This window comes from Doryrhamphus excisus, linkage group LG13 (assembly GCF_037039965.1).
Source record: "Doryrhamphus excisus strain RoL-2023G ecotype Guam linkage group LG13, RoL_Dexc_Guam_v1.1, whole genome shotgun sequence".
Taxonomy (NCBI): Eukaryota; Metazoa; Chordata; class Actinopteri; order Syngnathiformes; family Syngnathidae; genus Doryrhamphus; species Doryrhamphus excisus.
This window is the reverse complement of record NC_136369.1, coordinates 14,682,608-14,701,356: the sequence shown is the minus strand read 5'-3', so window position 1 is coordinate 14,701,356 and position 18,749 is coordinate 14,682,608. Positions and strand designations below refer to the sequence as shown.

General features: G+C 41.2%; 1 protein-coding gene across 4 annotated transcripts in view; it reads right to left on the bottom strand.

The window, feature by feature from the left end:
* mdga1 (MAM domain containing glycosylphosphatidylinositol anchor 1) overlaps positions 1-11,973 on the bottom strand; it is a 180,016-nt gene extending 168,043 nt beyond the window's left edge. For 3 of the 4 annotated variants that reach the window (XM_058089735.2, XM_058089733.2, XM_058089736.2), the window contains exons 1-2: positions 11,513-11,973; positions 10,261-10,350 (exon numbers count right to left, since the gene is read on the bottom strand). In XM_058089735.2, coding sequence (XP_057945718.2) covers positions 10,261-10,327 — 67 coding nt within the window. In that variant the 5' untranslated portion in view covers positions 10,328-10,350; positions 11,513-11,973. The remainder of the gene's footprint in view (positions 1-10,260; positions 10,351-11,512) is intronic. The other variant, XM_058089734.2, reaches the window with a different exon arrangement.
* Between the last annotated feature and the right edge of the window lie 6,776 nt (positions 11,974-18,749).

Sequence of the window (18,749 nt, the reverse complement as noted above, 5' to 3'; positions counted from 1 at the left end):
CTTGGGTCCCTCTCATTCACACACCAATGCATACCTCCACGGATTAGTTTCCAAAATAACCATGGCCCTTGCATGCCTTCATTTCTCAGTATGTGGCCCTCCATGGGAAAAGGTCTAAATGTTGCCCGTCTGTTTAACCTGCCCTCACACCAGGATCATGACAGCCACCACATCCGACTAAAAAAAAACCTGGCCTCAACACCAGACTTTAATGTGTTTAATTAGTCATGAAATAAGGAAGGAGGGGGCCACACCTGACCGTGAAACTCACCGTCAGTTCACAGTCCAGTTAGTTTGAACCCTGGCAAGGGAGGGATTATTTATGGGAAGCATGACAGTGTCCAAAGTCGGCACAGAATGGTGACATCAAACTAAGGTGAGAGAAGGAGAGGAAGACAAAGCAGAGGAGCTTGAACGTGAAGGAAGTGAAGAAAAGCAAGAGTGACAAGTGCAGAAGGAGGCGGGCGCTCTGATGTGAGTTGTGTTCTCACCGCTGTTCACAAGCATCCTGTCATCTTCATGAATAAGTCACAGGCCAAATGTTGCCTGCCTGTCAACTTCATGCACGCCAACGACGACACAACACACACACACACACACACACACTTACTGTCGCACATGATTCTTTTCAGTAGTCATGGATACAATCCAAAAAAAGATTTACGACTTAAAAGCCTCCATTATTAACACATGAGATTATTATTTGGCCTTCACCGTCTATCAGATTAAAGCAGTTTAACGACTTAAAACAATTACTTTATAAGCCATTTATAACAGTGTCATAACGGCGCCCTCGTTATTTGAGTCCACAATGAGGCAGGAAAATACAAAGCTCTCAAACCTGAGCCCTTAAGAGCTACTTGTCTGCTTCCTGACCACCCACTCCCAAAATGGTGTGTGTGTGTTTGTGTTTGGATGCTGCTGACTAACATCTCCGTGCAGGCAGACAAGAGCGAGGTGAGACAGCGATAACGAGAGTTCAGCAAAAGGTAAATGCGGCAGGGCGATGCATTTGCTTGAACTCTCTCATCATGCATGCTCAGGAACACCACCCTCATCATCATCATCATCATCATCATCAGAGAGCAAGAGTTGAACTGGCAAAAAGAATGAAAAGATATGGAAATCATTTTGTCCCTCATCTCCTTTTTTAAACTTCCAGCCTAACTCAATAACGTACGTTTCAATCGTCTCCCATATTTATTCAGAGAAACTCTCCATGCCGCGGATATCAACTTAAGACGAGTTCCAAAGCCAGGATGTTTGTTTGAAAGTCATCAACATTGTTAGCCAGAAGCTGTTCCTGAAAACTCAAGTTAGTATCACCGCACGCTTCCATGTATTCATATTTATTCAACAGTTGAGTTCAGCTTCACCAAAAAGTTCAGAGTGCAATGTTAATGTCATGACAAGTAGGGGAGTGAAAACTTTCCCATCATAGAAAAGTGCTCTTTGCTCTTCTTTTCATGACGACATCACATTCCGCTAAAACCGCCGCACTGGCAACATCCACTCTGCTCTCGCTGCAGCTGTCTGACGTTGGTATTCACAAAACTTCTGTCCCGTTGCGCTGATCTTGTAACGATTATGTCTGCCTCCGTTTTAATATTTAGCTTTGTTTTTTCAGTTCATTCATTCATTCATTTTCTACCGCTTATCCTCATGAGGGTTGTGGGCATGCTGGAGCCTATCCCAGCTCTCTTCGGTACACCCTGGACTGGTCGCCAGCCAATCACAGGGCATATATAGACAAACAACCATTCACACTCACATTCATACCTATGGACAATTTGGAGTCGCCAATTAACCTAGCATGTTTTTGGAATGTGGGAGGAAACCGGAGTACCCGGACGGAGAAAACCCACGCATGCACGGGGAGAACATGTAAACTCCATACAGAGATGGTTGAGGGTGGAATCGAACTCGGGTCTCTGCTAACCACTCGGCAGAAACCCAAAAATATGTCCGAACCATGTCAATTCAAAGTAAATTTGCTTCATGGTGTCTGACCGCATCCCTAGATATGTATGGTATTGCGTAGCTTATTCAAAATAAAAATATTTTAGCACATTTTTAATATTTCTGCCTCAATTCAGCATTTTGAAGCATAAAAACGGCTACATCAATTACAATACACATCTAACGCATTAAGAAGAATATGTAGTATTCTACATTGGTCACTAGGTGTCAGTAATGTTACTGTAATGTTTGTTGCCACACAAACGGCAGACTCGATCGCCGGAGCAAACGGGCTTTTTGTAAAAGTTTGAATTATCTCACCAATAAAAAAAAAAAACCCAGGCTACCTATGGACAATTTGGAGTCGCCAATTAACCTAGCATGTTTTTGGAATGTGGGAGAAAACTGGTCGAGGGTGGAATTGAACTCGGGTTTCTTAGCCCAAAAGTACGTACATTTGGATCTCTATTACAGTGGAACCTTGCTCATATTATACCGTATTTTCCGTACTATAAGTCGCACTTCTTTTCATAGGTTGGCTGTTCCTGCGACTTATACTCCAGAACGACTGTTTTGGTTAGCTGAATAACTATTGTGTTAGCATATCCTACACCTATTCAGCCTGTTCTCTATTCTTTTATCGTTACACTTGCCTTCCAAGATGACGTAATGTCAAGTAGTTTGTAAAATAAATTACTTGCAAAAATGTGACTTATACTCCAGTGCGACTTATGTCTGTTTTTTTCTACCTAATTATGCATTTTTGGCCTTGTGCGACTTATACTCCGGAGCGACTTATAGTCCAGAAAATACGGTATTATGTTTGAATTCAAGCAATAACTCACGGCAAACCACAAAGGTAGTGTCCGTGTTGATCTCGCTGATACATTGTTTTTACAGTGTTCCTTTATTCTGTTTATTCATTCATTTTCTCTTCCGCTTATCCTCACAGGGGCATGCTGGAGCCTATCCCAGCTGTCCTTGGGCGAGTCAATCAGCCAATCAGAGGGCACATACTGTATCATCTGTAAGATCATATTGATCTTAGTAGTAGTATTCATCAAAGTTCTCGAGGTATCTTGGGTTCAAAAGTTGGAAGACTGGGTTTCTTGACTGCCAATCAGTGATACGCACACTCTTGTCATCTTTATTCAAGAATGCGATCCGTCTCCTTATTGCTCCTACGCTTCCTTGCCTCCGTATTTCCACATTTATTATACACTTTGCACCGTCCATTTAATCTGGATAGAACATAATCCTGGGCATTACACGCGTGAAGTGACACTCACAAGTGCTAACTCTCAACTTACTGAAGGATTAGAGGAGGTTCACTAAACTTCAAGACTCTCTCTCTCTCGCTCGCTCTCTCGCTCGCAGGAAGTGACTCTTCAACACGGAACGAAACACATTTCATAAAAACACCGAGTCACTGATACATCGTTGTGACCTTGGAAGGCGTTTGTTAGAATGTATAACCAACTTTCAAGTAGTATCTCAGTGTGCAGCTTTACTCCTTAGCTCCTCCTGTAAATCCAGTGACCTAAAAAGACTTCCAGACTTTCTAGGGTTTTTTGTTTTTTTTTCCTAGCCGGGCCACTGGCTCCCCTGCGACGTTAACTCTTCACATCCCCACAATCAGCACTTTTTTTTTTGGTGCCTTCTCTTTTCATGTCCATCGCCGCTGAGTTTGTTTGGGATGCTGAATATTGCCCTTTTCTAATAAGCATCCATAATTTATCCATGGCTCTGAGGCAGAAGGGGAATGAAGGAAGGAAGGAAGAAGGGAAGAAAGGGGAGAAGGCAGCATTAAGCTTTAGATGATTCTAATCTTTTACCTCCCACAATATAACACTCACTCACACACACACATTCATTCATTTTATACCGCTTATCCTCACAAGGGTCACGCGGGGGTGCTGGAGCCTATCCCAGCTGTCTTCAGGCGAGAGGCAGAGTACACCCTGGACTGGTCACCAGCCAATTACAGGGCACATATAGACAAACAACCATTCACACTCACATTCATACCTATGGACAATTTGGAGTCGCCAATTAACCTAGCATGTTTTTGGAATGTGGGAGGAAAACGGAGTACCCGGAGAAAACCCACACATGCACGGGGAGAACATGCAAACTCCACACAGAGATGGCCAAGGGTGGAATTGAACTCTGGTTTCCTAGCTGTGAGGCCTCACCACCCTTGTACCGTGCAGCCCTTTTCAATCATACACGAGCAAAAGAGAATTCAACCACTGTACAATAAAACAAAAATAAAGTAAAATTTTAGCCTATCCCAGTTGTCTTCAGACAAGAGGCGGGGTACACCCTGGACTGGTCGCCAGCCAATCACAGGGCACATATAGACAAACAACCATTCACACTCACATTCATACCTATGGACAATTTGGAGTCGCTAATTAACCTAGCATGTTTTTGGAATGTGGGAGGAAACAACATGCAAACTCCACACAGAGATGGCCGAGGGTGGAATCGAACTCGAGTCTCCTAGCTGTGTGGCCTGCGCGCTCACCACTTGGTCGCCGTGCAGCCCACAAACACATTGTTCTTCAAATTGCATCCTCTGCCTGAATGTCATCCGCATTGTAAAGTGTATTTTCTAATTAAATTAGAAAAATCCAGCCTCGTCAAATAAAAGAGGGACTGATTGATTGAATAGTAGATTTTTTTATGTGGCTGACAATAATGCCAATTGTTTTATTAAGCCGTGATTTTAGTCAGGGAATCGAACTCATGGTTTAATCAAAGCAAGCATTAGGGATATACTGTAAGCACAGTCAATTTTAGGTCCAGTTTCAGTCTTAAAACAATAAACCATACTGACTACCTGAAAAGTGGTATATTTTTGAGCTGCTAAATAAACTGAACAAGCTCATTAAGGTCGAGCCTTCTGTGTTGTCATGGATATAAACATAAACAATGTAAAAACAAAAGATTAATAACAGACCACAGGAATGATGGTAGATACTTTTTAGAATAAATGATTGTATTCATCAGTTAAGGATGGGAGGTTGTCTGCCTGCATGTTAAACACACCCTTAATTTGTCTCTGCCCCCCTCCCCCATTGTGCCCTCTCCTCACTCATCTCAGTCATCCCCCATCCTCTTTAAAATGTTGTCCACATGTGGTGCTTGAATAAAGTAGCTGTTTATATTGTTAGAAGCTGTGCGATGTCTTTTTGCTTTCATTTTGCTGCTTGCTCAGCATATTATTTCTCCGTGTCATCCTGGTATTCCTTTCCTTTGCTCGTCCTCCCATTTCTTTCCCCCCTGTATGTCTGAGGTGGTATTAAAGGCAGAAAACGTTTCTATTAACCTGCAGGTCAGCAGTGGAGCCAGAGGACTATGGCCAAAGTGCTATGTTGACCATGGTTTACATGAGCCTTGCCACCTGGGGTTAAAGGATAACAGCGTTTAGATGACGTCTCTGGAGGTCTGATTTATTACCTCGTCTACCGTGCACTTACGCATGGAGCCAGCGGGTACCAGGTAGCAGGTGATGGTGGGCAGTTGGCTTGCAAAGGACATTAGAAAGCATATATGCCAGTTCTATTTCTGTCTTACATTAAAGGGGCCGAGTAGATTGGGTGTTTAGCATCTCTGTAAACCAAGATCTAGGTTTGAACATCCATTGGAGATCTCCGTGTGGAGTTTGCATCTTCTCCCCGGTTTTCTCTGGGTACTCCGGTTTCCTCCCACATTCCAAATACATGCTAGGTTAATTGGCCACTCCAAATTGTCCATAGGTATGAATGTGAGTGTGAATGGTTGTTTGTCTATATGTGCCCTGTGATTGGCTGGCGACCAGTCCAGGGTGTACCCCGCCTCTCACCCAAAGACAGCTGGGATAGGCTCCAGCACCAGTTAATTTGCAACTCGTGGCATTTATTGTTAAATGTCCTTCAACATGATTCGTTTTCATACACTCTGCCAAACAGTGCACGTAACAAATTAGTTTGGTGTCATTATTTTAAAGTTAGTAAGGCACTAAACCAGCTGTTTATTGTGTGTATGTGGGTGGTTTATTTGTACATGGAGTCGTTAGTATCTATAAAATGTGTTTTTGTTCATATTTTTGTGTGTCTTAAACATTTTTAATTGGATGTACCTTATTTCTTATGGGGAAAATCGATTTGGTTTTGATACATCTCAGCTGACAGCATGATTTTAGTTTTACTTAGGTTCAAGGACAATCTATTATCATCGAACCATCTTTTTAGTGTGATCATTTCTTCTCTGACATTTCTAATGATTTCGTCTGTACTCCCTCCAGAACAAAAAGCAGTGGTATCATCCGCAAATAATACCAGCTTTAAGTCTTTCGTGACTTTGGAGATATCATTGATGTACAAGTTGAACAGTTTTGGTCCCAGTACATGTTAGGTTAGGTTTTTTTTTATTGGTGAGATAATTCAAACCTGCACCAAAAGCCCGTTGCTCCGGCAATCAAGTCTGACGTTTGTGCGTCTCAACAAACATTACAGTAACATTTTAGATGTTCACAATTCAATTCAAATCACAATTTGGTACTCCGGTTACCTCCAACATTCCAAAACCATGCATGTTAAGTTAATTGGCAATCCGTGGCATTTACTGTTAAATATCCTTTAACATGATTCGTTTTCATACACTCTTCCAAACAGTGCACGTAACAAATTAGTTTGGTGTCATTATTCTAAAGCTAATAAGGCACTAAACCACCAGTTTATTGTGTGTATGTGGGTGGTTTATTTGTACATGGAGTCGTTAGTATCTATAAAATGTGTTTTTGTTCATATTTTTGTGTGTGTCTTGACCATTTTAACTGGATGTAGCTTATTTCTTATGGGGGAAATCGATTTGGTTTTGGTACATCTCAGCTGACTGACATTTTGGAATGGATGAAAGACAAGGTTCCGTTGTATTTGATATGTACTGCTATCAAATGTGTTGCACTCGTGTGATCAATGTCACTGTCATTGACTGATGTTATGTGACAGACACACAATATGACACTATTGTAAGACAAACCACATTGTGATACTACGCTCCCTGCTGAGTTAGCAAACTGTTGCACACACTCAGACACACACCGACGTTTAACATCTGTGTACACACACACACACACACACACACAGAAAAAGAGGCTGACGGAGCTCCCCCAGAGAAGACAGCAGTAAATGAAGCTCATAGCTATAGAACGCACTGACATCAATCAGGCGTACATACGCACTTCACCTCCCAACGGACGTGCAGTCACATCTGTCCGCCGCAGCAAGTGTGAAACAATTACAACGTGAGGACAAAAAAAAAAAAAAACATTCGCATGCCAAATTGTTCGGCTTGTCTCCTCTCCTCGTGATTTGCGATTGTGCCGCCTGGTGAAAAGACATCTGCCTTTCCAATACGAGGTGTGTCACATTCGGGGCGCCGCTATCACGCCAGCCGCCGGGGAGCCTGAGGAGGCCTGTGAACGCGGCCCAGTGTTGTTCCCACAATGCTGTCTTGGTTGTGATTCATCTCAGTCAGCTACTAAAAAGGCCACAGAAACACAATCAAGGCAGGATTACACCCACTGTGTGTGTGTGTGTGTTTGTGTCACACGGCTCATGAGGCCACAATACACTCACACACACTTTGCCAGTGACACTGCTTTTGTCAGAATGCAGTTTTAACCAGGACACTGCCAACGTGGACCTGCCTGTAATGCGAGCACCTGAAAAACGCTTTATAAGTTCCATCATTGTTGACACCTCTTCTTAAAGCTACGGTTTAACGTCAAAATGTGGCTTCATTCCCAACTGACATTTGTCAAGCTTTTCTGTACTCAGGGTACTGTCGCAGAACTTTAAAACAAACAGAAACATTCATTTTAGGACAGTCAATTAGATTTTTTTTAGCAGTTTATTATTATTACACAATATAGTAGACAAGTGTAGACAGGACTAAATGAGCCATAATAAGACATAAATAAGACTAATGTGCATGTGTGTTGCTGTTCCTAGGGGAGCTGAGAGGTGGGCGGACAGGAAGTGACATCATGGGTGACGGTAGCCTGTGTTAGTTTTTTTTTTTATTTGTGGGATAATTCAAACCTGCACCAAAAGCCCGTTGCTCCGGCGATTGTGCGTCTCAACAAACATTACAGTAACATTACTGACACCTGGTGACCAATGTAGAATACTACAAATCACAATTTCAATGTGTCTTCTTAATGCATTAGATTTGTATTGTAATTGATGTAGCCATGTTTATGCTTCAAAATGCTGAATTGAGTCAAAAATATTTGAAATGCTACGCAATACCATACATATCTAAACACTATGAAGCAAATTTACGGGTGGATTCAGCTGAGTGGTTAGCACGCAGGCCTCACAGCTAGGAGACCCGAGTTCAATTCCACCCTCGGCCATCTCTGTGTGGACTTTGCATGTTCTCCCCGTGCATGAGTGGGTTTTCTCCGGGTTCTCCGGTTTCCTCCCACATTCCAAAAACATGCTAGGTTAAAAATTAGCGACTCCAAATTGTCCATAGGTATGAATGTGAGTGTGAATGGTTGTTTGTCTATATGTGCCCTGTGATTGGCTGGCGACCTCTCACCCAAAGACAGCTGGGATAGGCTCCAGCACCCCTGTGACCCTCATGAGGATAAGCAGTAGAAAATAGTAGGTAGAAAATGAATGTAGCTTGTCTAAGGCAAAGCAAGATCCCTATTCATTTTGCATAAGAGGCATATTGGTATCTTCCGTAGAAGTATCAATTCCCAATTAAACTATATAATTCTTTCAAATGTTTTCAGGGTATTATGTCATAACTAGAGCCTTATTCATTTGTAATGTTATACCACAAGAGGTAGCCCAAGTTTTCGACCAATCACAACACATGAACAAAGTACTGGAGATACCAAGAGTGAAAGATCACAAGACGGTCCGATATTAGACAGCGACTGCTATTGGGCAGCGGTCCAAGACTACTGAAGTATGTTTATGGCTTCTTCTTCATTGCTTTAGTAAACAACAGATTGTCAGCGCTTCTCCCCGCTATGGATCATGACAACATCGTGACTAAACAGATCTTGTTCTCCACGGCTGACAAAGCTACGAATCGGGTGGACCCAAAGTGACAGAGCCGAAAAGTCAGCCCATGTATCACACCACTGCAGTACGGAGTCAATGTCGATACATAGTGATCAGGTATTTAACTCCAGTTTATACGTCAAACATCAGGGGTACAATAACAGCGCCTTGGATTCACATCAACTTACTGCTCTCATCATGTTTACTGTTCAGGTAAATACTACATGACTACATGACTACATGACTACATGACTCCACCCACCAATCACCAGTACATTAGGACATAGTGTATATTAAAATAACCAAAAAGGAAGTCTTGATCACACCTATACAGTATTCTGCTTTATGTACATTTAATGATACAATGGAACCTTTCAAGTCAAACACCCCAAAGGTCACACAGAGGTTAAAGCTGCTGTCTGTCATGGACGGTTAGACACTAGCGATGGACCTTATTATCGTATATGCCGCCCTACCATGACTGCTAATTGTCGATAGCGTCTCTGAAACTGTGCGTTTGTGCACATGCACGCACACAGCGGGCATGGGAATGAGTGACAGCCATTAAGCCCACCCCCTCACCCCCAGCGAGCCAAACAATACATCAGTTTTAACACAAAATTGTGAAGAATATGGTTGTTTTTTTGTTCTCTGAAAGCACTTTTAGTGACATATGCTAGTCGGTGGTGGTGTTATATTTTTTTGGGGGGGGGGGGGCAAAATATGACTTAAGAAAAACTAATAACTTTTTCAACTGTTATTTATTTTACCATAGTTTAAGCTCCCTCTCATTCAAGTTATATTCTCTAATGCACCGTGGTTAACTTACTTTTACACTTGCATACAACTTGATGTCCAAATATTACTTAAGAAAAACAAGCCTTCTAACTGCTTTATTGCTTTATTACAATAGCCAACGTCATCCAAGTTATGTTCCAATATAACTTATATAACAATATAACGACTCTATAGAATAGATGACCTGTATTTCTACTACCACTACTGTGTATCTTATAGAGGGAAGAATTAATGGTTCCACTGTACACTTTTTTTCTGAAATGTGTTGATACTCTGCTGATCTCCCAGAAGCAATCATTACAGCATATAACAAAGCTTTAATTAAAGCGATAAACAACAACTAGCTCAAGCAGTTGAAGCTCAGTCAGCCCAAACCGATGCACTGATGTACTGAAGATTAATATAAAAAAAAAAAACATGTCATTCTTACCGTAAACCCCTTGGCAGCGAACAAGCGGATAGATGCTAGAAAACAACAAAATCCAGAAAAGCTCCATGTTCAGCTCCGCTCCGTCATAACCTGTATAAGACACATGACACAACATCCGGCTGTCACTTCCACGTCTGGACAATCCAAATAAAAAGCCAATTGTTTTTGTCCTCCTTTTTTGTTCTCTTTAAGGCGTGAAAATAATATTCCAGAACAAGCCCCCAGGGCTGCATGCTACTACAACATTTCATTCAATTTAAAGGGGCGGGTAATTCAATCACAAATGGTGGATTATAGAAAGCTTACAAGCAAAGGCTGGGAGGGCATCAGAGATGGACACGGATTGTCTTGGTGAGCATGTTAGCGTGACTGTCCTCTCCCACATTGTACTAAGGTACCGACGACAGGTGGATCGGCCCGGAAGGTTGTGCTATATAACATGTTGGGGTCATACACTTGACCCAAAACACAATAATAATAATAATTAAATATACTTGCAGCATCTAATACAAGCATTGTATCACAGAATAATGATCACCTCTGATGATGATGTGGGTCTTTGCATAATATGAGATGTTTTTAATATTTTGACCCTCAGTAGGATGCTGTGTACTTCTACACCACATGCAAACTATAGCTATAAAACACTGTATATACATTATATTGTATGAAGACATACAGTAGGCTGCATCTTAAATATATTATTAGTGGGAAGCTAGTTTTGTATGTGTTTGAGCATCTACTTAGTATGCAGCACACTTTACTCCATATGCAAACTATACACATACTGTATATGACACTATGATAAATGCATATTGGTAGTTTTTAATGCATATTATTGCAAATTATTACTGCAAATTAACTGTATCTTTATTAAAGCACATTTTTTGCTACACCTGTTGTATTATGTACATGCATAATGCAAGTGATTAATATGCCAATATAAATGTATTGTTTCTTTGCAACTGTAGTGGAAAAAAAGAGTATTGCTTAATTAGAAATATGGGCATCATTTCCTAACTTTTGGAGTAATGACTCAAAAGTTGCATTGCGCAACCTAATGAAAGTCTGCATGAAATGTGAGTTTCTGCTATAATGACTCAGAGTGGACTGCATTACGACTATTAATTATTGAATTACTGGTTATAAAATTGTGACAATTAATTGGAATGAGGAAACGTGCAAGCAGAAGTGCATTTAAATCGCAAACAGGGGAGGAAATAAGTCGAATAATAAGTCCAAGTAAATCTACCTTGCCTCCGTAGGTGCGGTCCTGTGGGTCAGCCTGTTCCCCGGCGTAGCGCGCACTCCTCCCGGCTACGCTCAGAGGATTCCACCGCTGCACCACCACACACCGCGGAGAAGCTCCACACCAAAAAAAAAAAAAAAAAAAAAAAGTTATAAATCCTCAAAAGAAATCACTTCAACGACTTCCCGGTGCAGTGAAAGATCTCCTGGATGTCTTTAACTTTTACACCAGACTCCTTTAAAATGTTTTCAAAATATAATCACTTCTTTGCAAAAGTGGAGCTTTGCAATGTGACACAGTCGTCCAATTGTTGTGTGCATGATGGAGTAACTCTTGCAAGGCGTGGGTGGAAGCGCTGAAACCTCGGCTCCTGAGTGAGGACGGAGGACGATGAGGAGGCTCAATCAGAGCCGTGTCTGTGGACTCCAAGCGATGCTGGCCAAGTGGAAGATGTGCGCAGACTGAGAACGACCGCCCCTGTCTGAGAGCAGAGAGAGAAAGGGAGAGAGGGGTTGGGATGAAGAGGAGGGGAGGAGGACAGAGGCTTACAGTCCTCTGTAGTGAACAGGTTGTCTGCCAAAGAACACCTCTGGAGGTCTACTCCAGATCTGTTCCATGATCACCATAAGGGGACCACTACAAATTAGAAGAAAAGTTCTTTACATTGATTATTAATCATTATTAACTCACCTTGGATCTGTTATTTAAAGACGTGTGCGATGGTCCGCTTCTGTAAGTGCACTTCCTGGCATGGCCACAAGACGGCAGACTTTTAGCCCATTGCCACAGCCAAACATGTTCATTCAGGGCACCTACTCATCTACTCATTCAATGAAAAACATCCAAAGCACAACAAACCAACCAAAATCAATACAAATAATAATACCTATGTATATATAAATGTACACATGTTCAAAAGGGAGTGGGAAGAAGTCAAGACTTATCTAGTCCCACCCCACTAAACACCCAAATTCCAACCTCATCCCAAAAAAAAACATATATTATTCCTTGTCTACACAGAATAAAAACCCCACATCCAACCACCCTCACCCAGCTTGAGGCACCCAACCACGTGCCAACAGCAACCAGTTCATTATCGTACATCGTCGAGTACAAAAGAAAGAAAGAAACCACTCCAACTAAATTGAACTGGTGGATTTTTTCAACTAGATTGAAAAATAAAAGTATGTGAGAGAAAAAAAGAAAAATATTCTTTAAAATACCTCAAATTAAATAAGCACTTGAGTCTTACGAATTCCCAATTGTCACTGCTATCCCAACTACAGTGTTTTTCACTTCCACTTCCTTTATTCTTTTATTTTTGTTTATTAATTAATTGAATTTTTTTATCCCTTCCTCTTCCCCCTCCCTACATACATTCATGCATGAAAAAGCCAGCTATAATAATAATAATTGTGCCATATACTGTATGTTAGATGTCAGAGAGGTGTTTAACATTTAACCGTATATATTTATTGCTATGGAGAGTGTACAGTGCATCATATTGACAGTGGTTTCTTGTCACGTCTCGGCATGATCATGACCCCAGGACGCAGAATCAGGAGCGTAGTCATTACATATTCCAAACATTAGCCATTCCAATCCTCAGTGAACCAGTACCTTATCGTGGTGGAGGGGTGGCAAATGTAGGATCGACTTTCTAGTCGCATCACCAGACCTATGTCCGCATGTCCGTCAACTCTCACCTCCGGCAGAGCTTTGCCTGCACCCCAAGGGAGGACCGGGACATTGAGTCCGAATGGGTCATATTCTGTGACGCCATTCTGTTGTTCTGAGCTGCAGCCGCAAGGTTGTCGGTGCCAGTCGTGGGGGTAGAGCCTCAAACCCAATGGTGGACGCCAGAGGTCAGGGCTGCCGTCAAGCTCTATCGAGCATGGATGGCTTGTGAAACTTTGAGCCATGGCTTGTGAAATTTTGTAATGTGTAAATTTCAGGAATTGTTAAAAATAGGATATGGAAGAACTGATGCAATTTTGGGGATGATACGGATCACCGTCTGGATCCAGGAACATTTTCGGCACAAAAAATGTGAATGCTAACTGTTCAAAAATGAAGACTTAGCATAATCATGCTAGGTGTCAGCATGCTAAAATTAGCATAGTAGCATTTTTAGCCATTGTCGTAGGCAGACACTATTGGTCTGCACTTGCTGTTAGCATGCCAACATTAGCATGTTAGCATGTGGAGAACTATGTGACAAAAAATTTAAAAATTTAAAAATTTAAAAATTTAAAAATTTAAAAATTTAAAAATTTAAAAATTTAAAAATTTAAAAATTTAAAAATTTAAAAATTTAAAAAATTTTAAATTAAAAAAATAAAACACCTTAAACTATATTAGGAAAGCAGGAAGTGAACAAATGTAACAGTTACTGATTGTAAAAGTACCAGATGGAGGGGTAGGATTTAATAAGCACCACTGTGGTGCATTACATGAGTGATTAGATAGCTAATATAAAATGCCAACGTCATAGTGCATATATTGTGTCACTCCTTGGATACAGTTAAGTGTGAGTCATCATGCTCATATGAACATTATGTAAACAGGCATTATTATACGTCACTATTTTCAAATTATTTATAGCAACATTTCCTGTACAGAGTCATTGTGCTCATGATGCACACTCACACAATATCTAGTATTTATTGTACATCCTCGAGGAGGACTGTGCATTATTGTCCAGTTTGAATTATTGTCAGGCACGCCCACAAAGTAGAATCAAGCCTCGTCTCAAAGAGCTTGCCATTCAGCGTGGACATTTAGATAAAAAGCACCTTAATCTAATGCAGTCTAGTTAAAGCCTCCTACCAAGAAAATGGCATTGACTCTAATGTGGCTTATCATGTCTTTATGGAATATTCTTGGAGACATTTGAACTGAGGAAAATGGAGCTGCATTAGTGTGATTGCAGTTATTGATAAGCAGACCCTAAACAATGTATACAATTTACCATTGACAAGACGTAATCTATTCCGGAATGTCTGTCGCCGTGCTGCCGCCTGTCTGCTGTTTGTTGCAATGTACTGCAGGTCGAGCCTCCAGTGCCGACCTGCAAGCAATTACTCACCTGGCTCAAAGACGCATTTGGTGCCAGATTGTACCTCAGACTTCACCTGCTCTCCAAACATACGCTGTCTTGTGTTGTAACTTGTTTTGCAAAGTAACTTTCTGGTCACCTGCATTAACTGTATAGCGAGAAATTCTTTCCAGCAGGGCACATATAGACAAACAACCATTCACACTCACATTCATACCTATGGACAATTTGGAGTCGCCAATTAACCTAGCTTGTTTTTGGAATGTGGGAGGAAACCGGAGTACCCGGAGAAAACCCACGCATGCAAACTCCACACAGAGATGGCCGAGGGTGGAATTGAACCCTGGTCTCTCGCTGTGAGGTCTGTGCGCTAACCACTCGTCCGCCGTGCAGCCCTACATTTTCTAACAATTAAAATTAAAAAAAGGATACAGGGGACCGCAATAATGACTACCTAATGACTAAATACACCCCTGGTGAAGACTAAATACATCTTACTGTGTGGCATGTATTCCATTATTGATTTATTGTCACCATGCCACTAGGCATATTGTACTGAGCAGCCAGGACGGAGATTTTTCTACAACTTTTCTGCATTTTTATGGTTATTGTCACACTTTTGAACTATTTTCCATCACAAAAACAGTCAGACATGGTTGTGTAAAAATCAAGTATATAAGCCTCTTTTGGCTTCCAGTACATGCCAAATTTCTATTGATATTATGTTATATTTAGCTTATGTTCATAGTGTCTCTTATCAATAAAAATATCCCTCTTCCTCACAAAACTGTCTGAGCATGATGAAGTCGGTAGCAACACAATCCATCATGGTTTACATTTGTGCGGAAGTAACTAAGAGCCATCACTAGAACAATACAGCAAAACACTCGATATTTGATTTTATTTAGGGCCGCCATCAGAGCCACACAGACTGTAATGTGATATGAGGAGCTTAGTTAAGGCTTTTTCTCTGGCACCAAGGTCTGTAATTGATGTTCCATCAGTGTAATTCAATAAGTGTATATCAGCACCTACAGTGGCTCCATCCCACACAGAAGCAGATAAATGGACAGGAGTGATGCACTTGAGACGGTAAATAACTCCATTGAACGTGTGTGAAGAGTTGATGGTAAATGAAACATCCTACTTGAAGAGCTGAGTAGCCATGGACCGAGATGGTTGGAGCTAACATCAGGATGACACCTTGATAATGAACTGCTCGGGCTGCTCTGACTGAAGAAAATGATAATTTGAAGTATTCCCTTCATGTCCTTGAATGCATCACTAGCCATCCATTCATCCATTATCCGCATTGCTTGTCTTCATTAGGTTTGCCAGTAAGTTGGAGTTTGTCCCAACTGACTTCAGGTGAGAGGCGTTGTACACCAATCACAGAGCTCATATAGACAAACAAACCATTCACACTCATATTTACACCTACGGATAATTACCCGAACATGAACGTTTTAGGGATGTGGGAGGAATCCAGAGCATCCACACACAGGGAGAGTATGCGAACTCCACACAGATTTCCCGATTGAAGCCAACATGCTAACTAGTAGGCCATCACTATCATACATCAATATTTTCACTATTTTCAGTTTTTGCACGGTGAACGAGTGGTTAGGCCACACAGCTAGGAGACTCGGGTTTGATTCCCTACTCAGGAATCTCTGTGTGGCGTTTCTGTGTGTTCTCCCCGTGCATGCATGGGTTTTCTCCGGGTACTCCGGTTTCCTCCCACATTCCAAAAACATGCTAGGTTAATTGGCGACTCCAAATTGTTCATAGGTATGAATGTGAGTGCCCAAAGACAGCTGGGATAGGCTCCAGCATATAGAAAATGTATGCATGATGTCAGCAGTGCTTTCAGCTTGCTTCTCTACCGCAGCAATTTATGTTATTTTTTTTCTCCCATTGGTGAACTTCACGATGATGACACATGAGGTGTTGTTTATTCCTGCAATGCTTGTATCAATGTTGTTGACATCCACATCCACCCACTTTGATTGCAGAACGTTGGCCACCTGTTGCTCTGTTGAAGCAACATCGTCTTAATGTCCTCCTGTTGTCAGCTGCACTGGCATCACTGTATTTTTCCACTTCTTGGCCTTGCATCTTTTACCTAATCGCACCCGTTGTACCCTTTAACTATGGGGTCACACACACACACATATATATATATATATATATGTATATATACATATATATATACAGAAGTCAGGTTTGACTCCCTGTCAGATTCATTCATTCATTCATTCATTTTCTACCGCTTATCCTCACGAGGGTCGCGGGGTTGCTGGAGCCTATCCCAGCTGTCTTCGGGCAAGAGGTAGTGTACACCCTGGACTGGTCTCCAGCCAATCACAGGGCACATATAGACAAACAACCATTCACACTCACATTCATACCTATGGACAATTTGGAGTCGCTAATTAACCTAGCATGTTTTTGGAATGTGGGAGAAAACGGTGAAAACCCACTCAAGCACAGGGAGATCATGCAAATGGAATGGTGGGATTGAACTCCGGTCTCCTAGCTGTGAGGCCTACAAGCTAACCACTCGACTACCGTGCAGCTAAAATATCAATACAGGACCTGTCATTACTCCGGTGTTGGGCTGTTTGACAAAGCTACAGAAGCCAAAGGTACAGTCAATTATGAATTGTTTTCAACATCTCCAAAGTTATTAATATGTGAAATATGTGTATTGATCTAACAGGGAATATTTATTACCCTATATAAGTATACAAATGTGTATCTGTGTGTAAGAAAAACATGTTCTTGCTGTCGATGAGTACACCAGCTGGTCCACCTCTCCACCCGCCAAACACACACACACATTTTAAGTTATACATACACACATGTCCAAGAAAGGGTCATTTTTCACCGGGTAATTGGCGGCGAGGCCCATCGCCCTTGGGATTCGATAATTCATAACCCACTCCCTTCCGATATCGGATAGTGGGTAGAAATGGGCTGAGACAACGGGGTGAGGAAGAAGGAAGGGGGGGGGGCGGGGGGGTGGCTGCATCATTAGAGAGAAGAGGTAATGGCTCTTATTGATCTCCATCCCTTTCCTTCTTTCCATCACCATTTCATGTTTAAAACAACACTGATCCTCATTACCTCCACAGCCGCTGACATCCCGATAAGCAAGAGAGGAAAAAGGAGGAGCGTGAAGCAGGAGGAATAGATAGAAAGCATCAAAAAGAGGAGAAAAATGCATTTTTGTTGTCTTAATGACTTGGACTTTAGTCATTACTGTCATGGTGTAATGTGTGTGTTTGGATAAAACCCTGTGTCCCTCCATAAAGTCACAAACAATTTTAAATCGGTCCCATAATTTTTGGTGCAGTTATCTTCCTTTTTGTGGCTGACTTTTTTTGTGCACAGGACAAATCTTTTGCTTTTTGAGTGTTTATTAAAAGGCGATAACTTGCCAGCTTGGATTGCTCTGCAGTCTGCTGAGAAAATATGCGATTGTTGGTGTTCTAGTGCTAAATTGTTTATAAGGATGAGCCTTTATTATGTGCACGACTGTAGCCAAATGCTTTTTGGCAGGGTACTCATTTCGGCTGCTTCAATTTTCTTGTTTTCTTAAAAAATGTTCAAATCAAATGACAACGTTTAACACTCCAACCCTGTTGCCGCACTGTCAGCAATGAAAGCTAGCTTATAACGCTGTCAAACGTCATCTCCTCACTTTGCTTAAGTGCAACAAGTGAGTCATGTGATACTTTTGAGCGTCGGTTCACATCACATCAGTGGAATTCAAAGTGATGTATTTGAGGCCTGTCTGTCTGGACCGCTGGTTTTCTCTTTATCGCTTTTATTTAAATTAAATTAAATTAAATTAAATTAAATTAAATTAAATTAAATTAAATTAAATTAAATTAAATTAAATTAAATTAAATTAAATTAAATTAAATTAAATTAAATTAATAAATAAAACCATTTCTGATCCTGATTATAGTTTCGACTTCATTGGTGAGTTCAAGTTCAGTTGTTCATTAGGTATTGACATTTTTGGGAATTTCCAACCAAGAATATTTTTTATTAACGTGATTGTATGCAGGTTGCACAGTGACCTAGTGTAGGCATGTTGGCCTCACAGTCAAGAAATTGAAGGGATATCTTCATGAACCGGAATACAATGGTGACAATAACAAGGTGCTAATG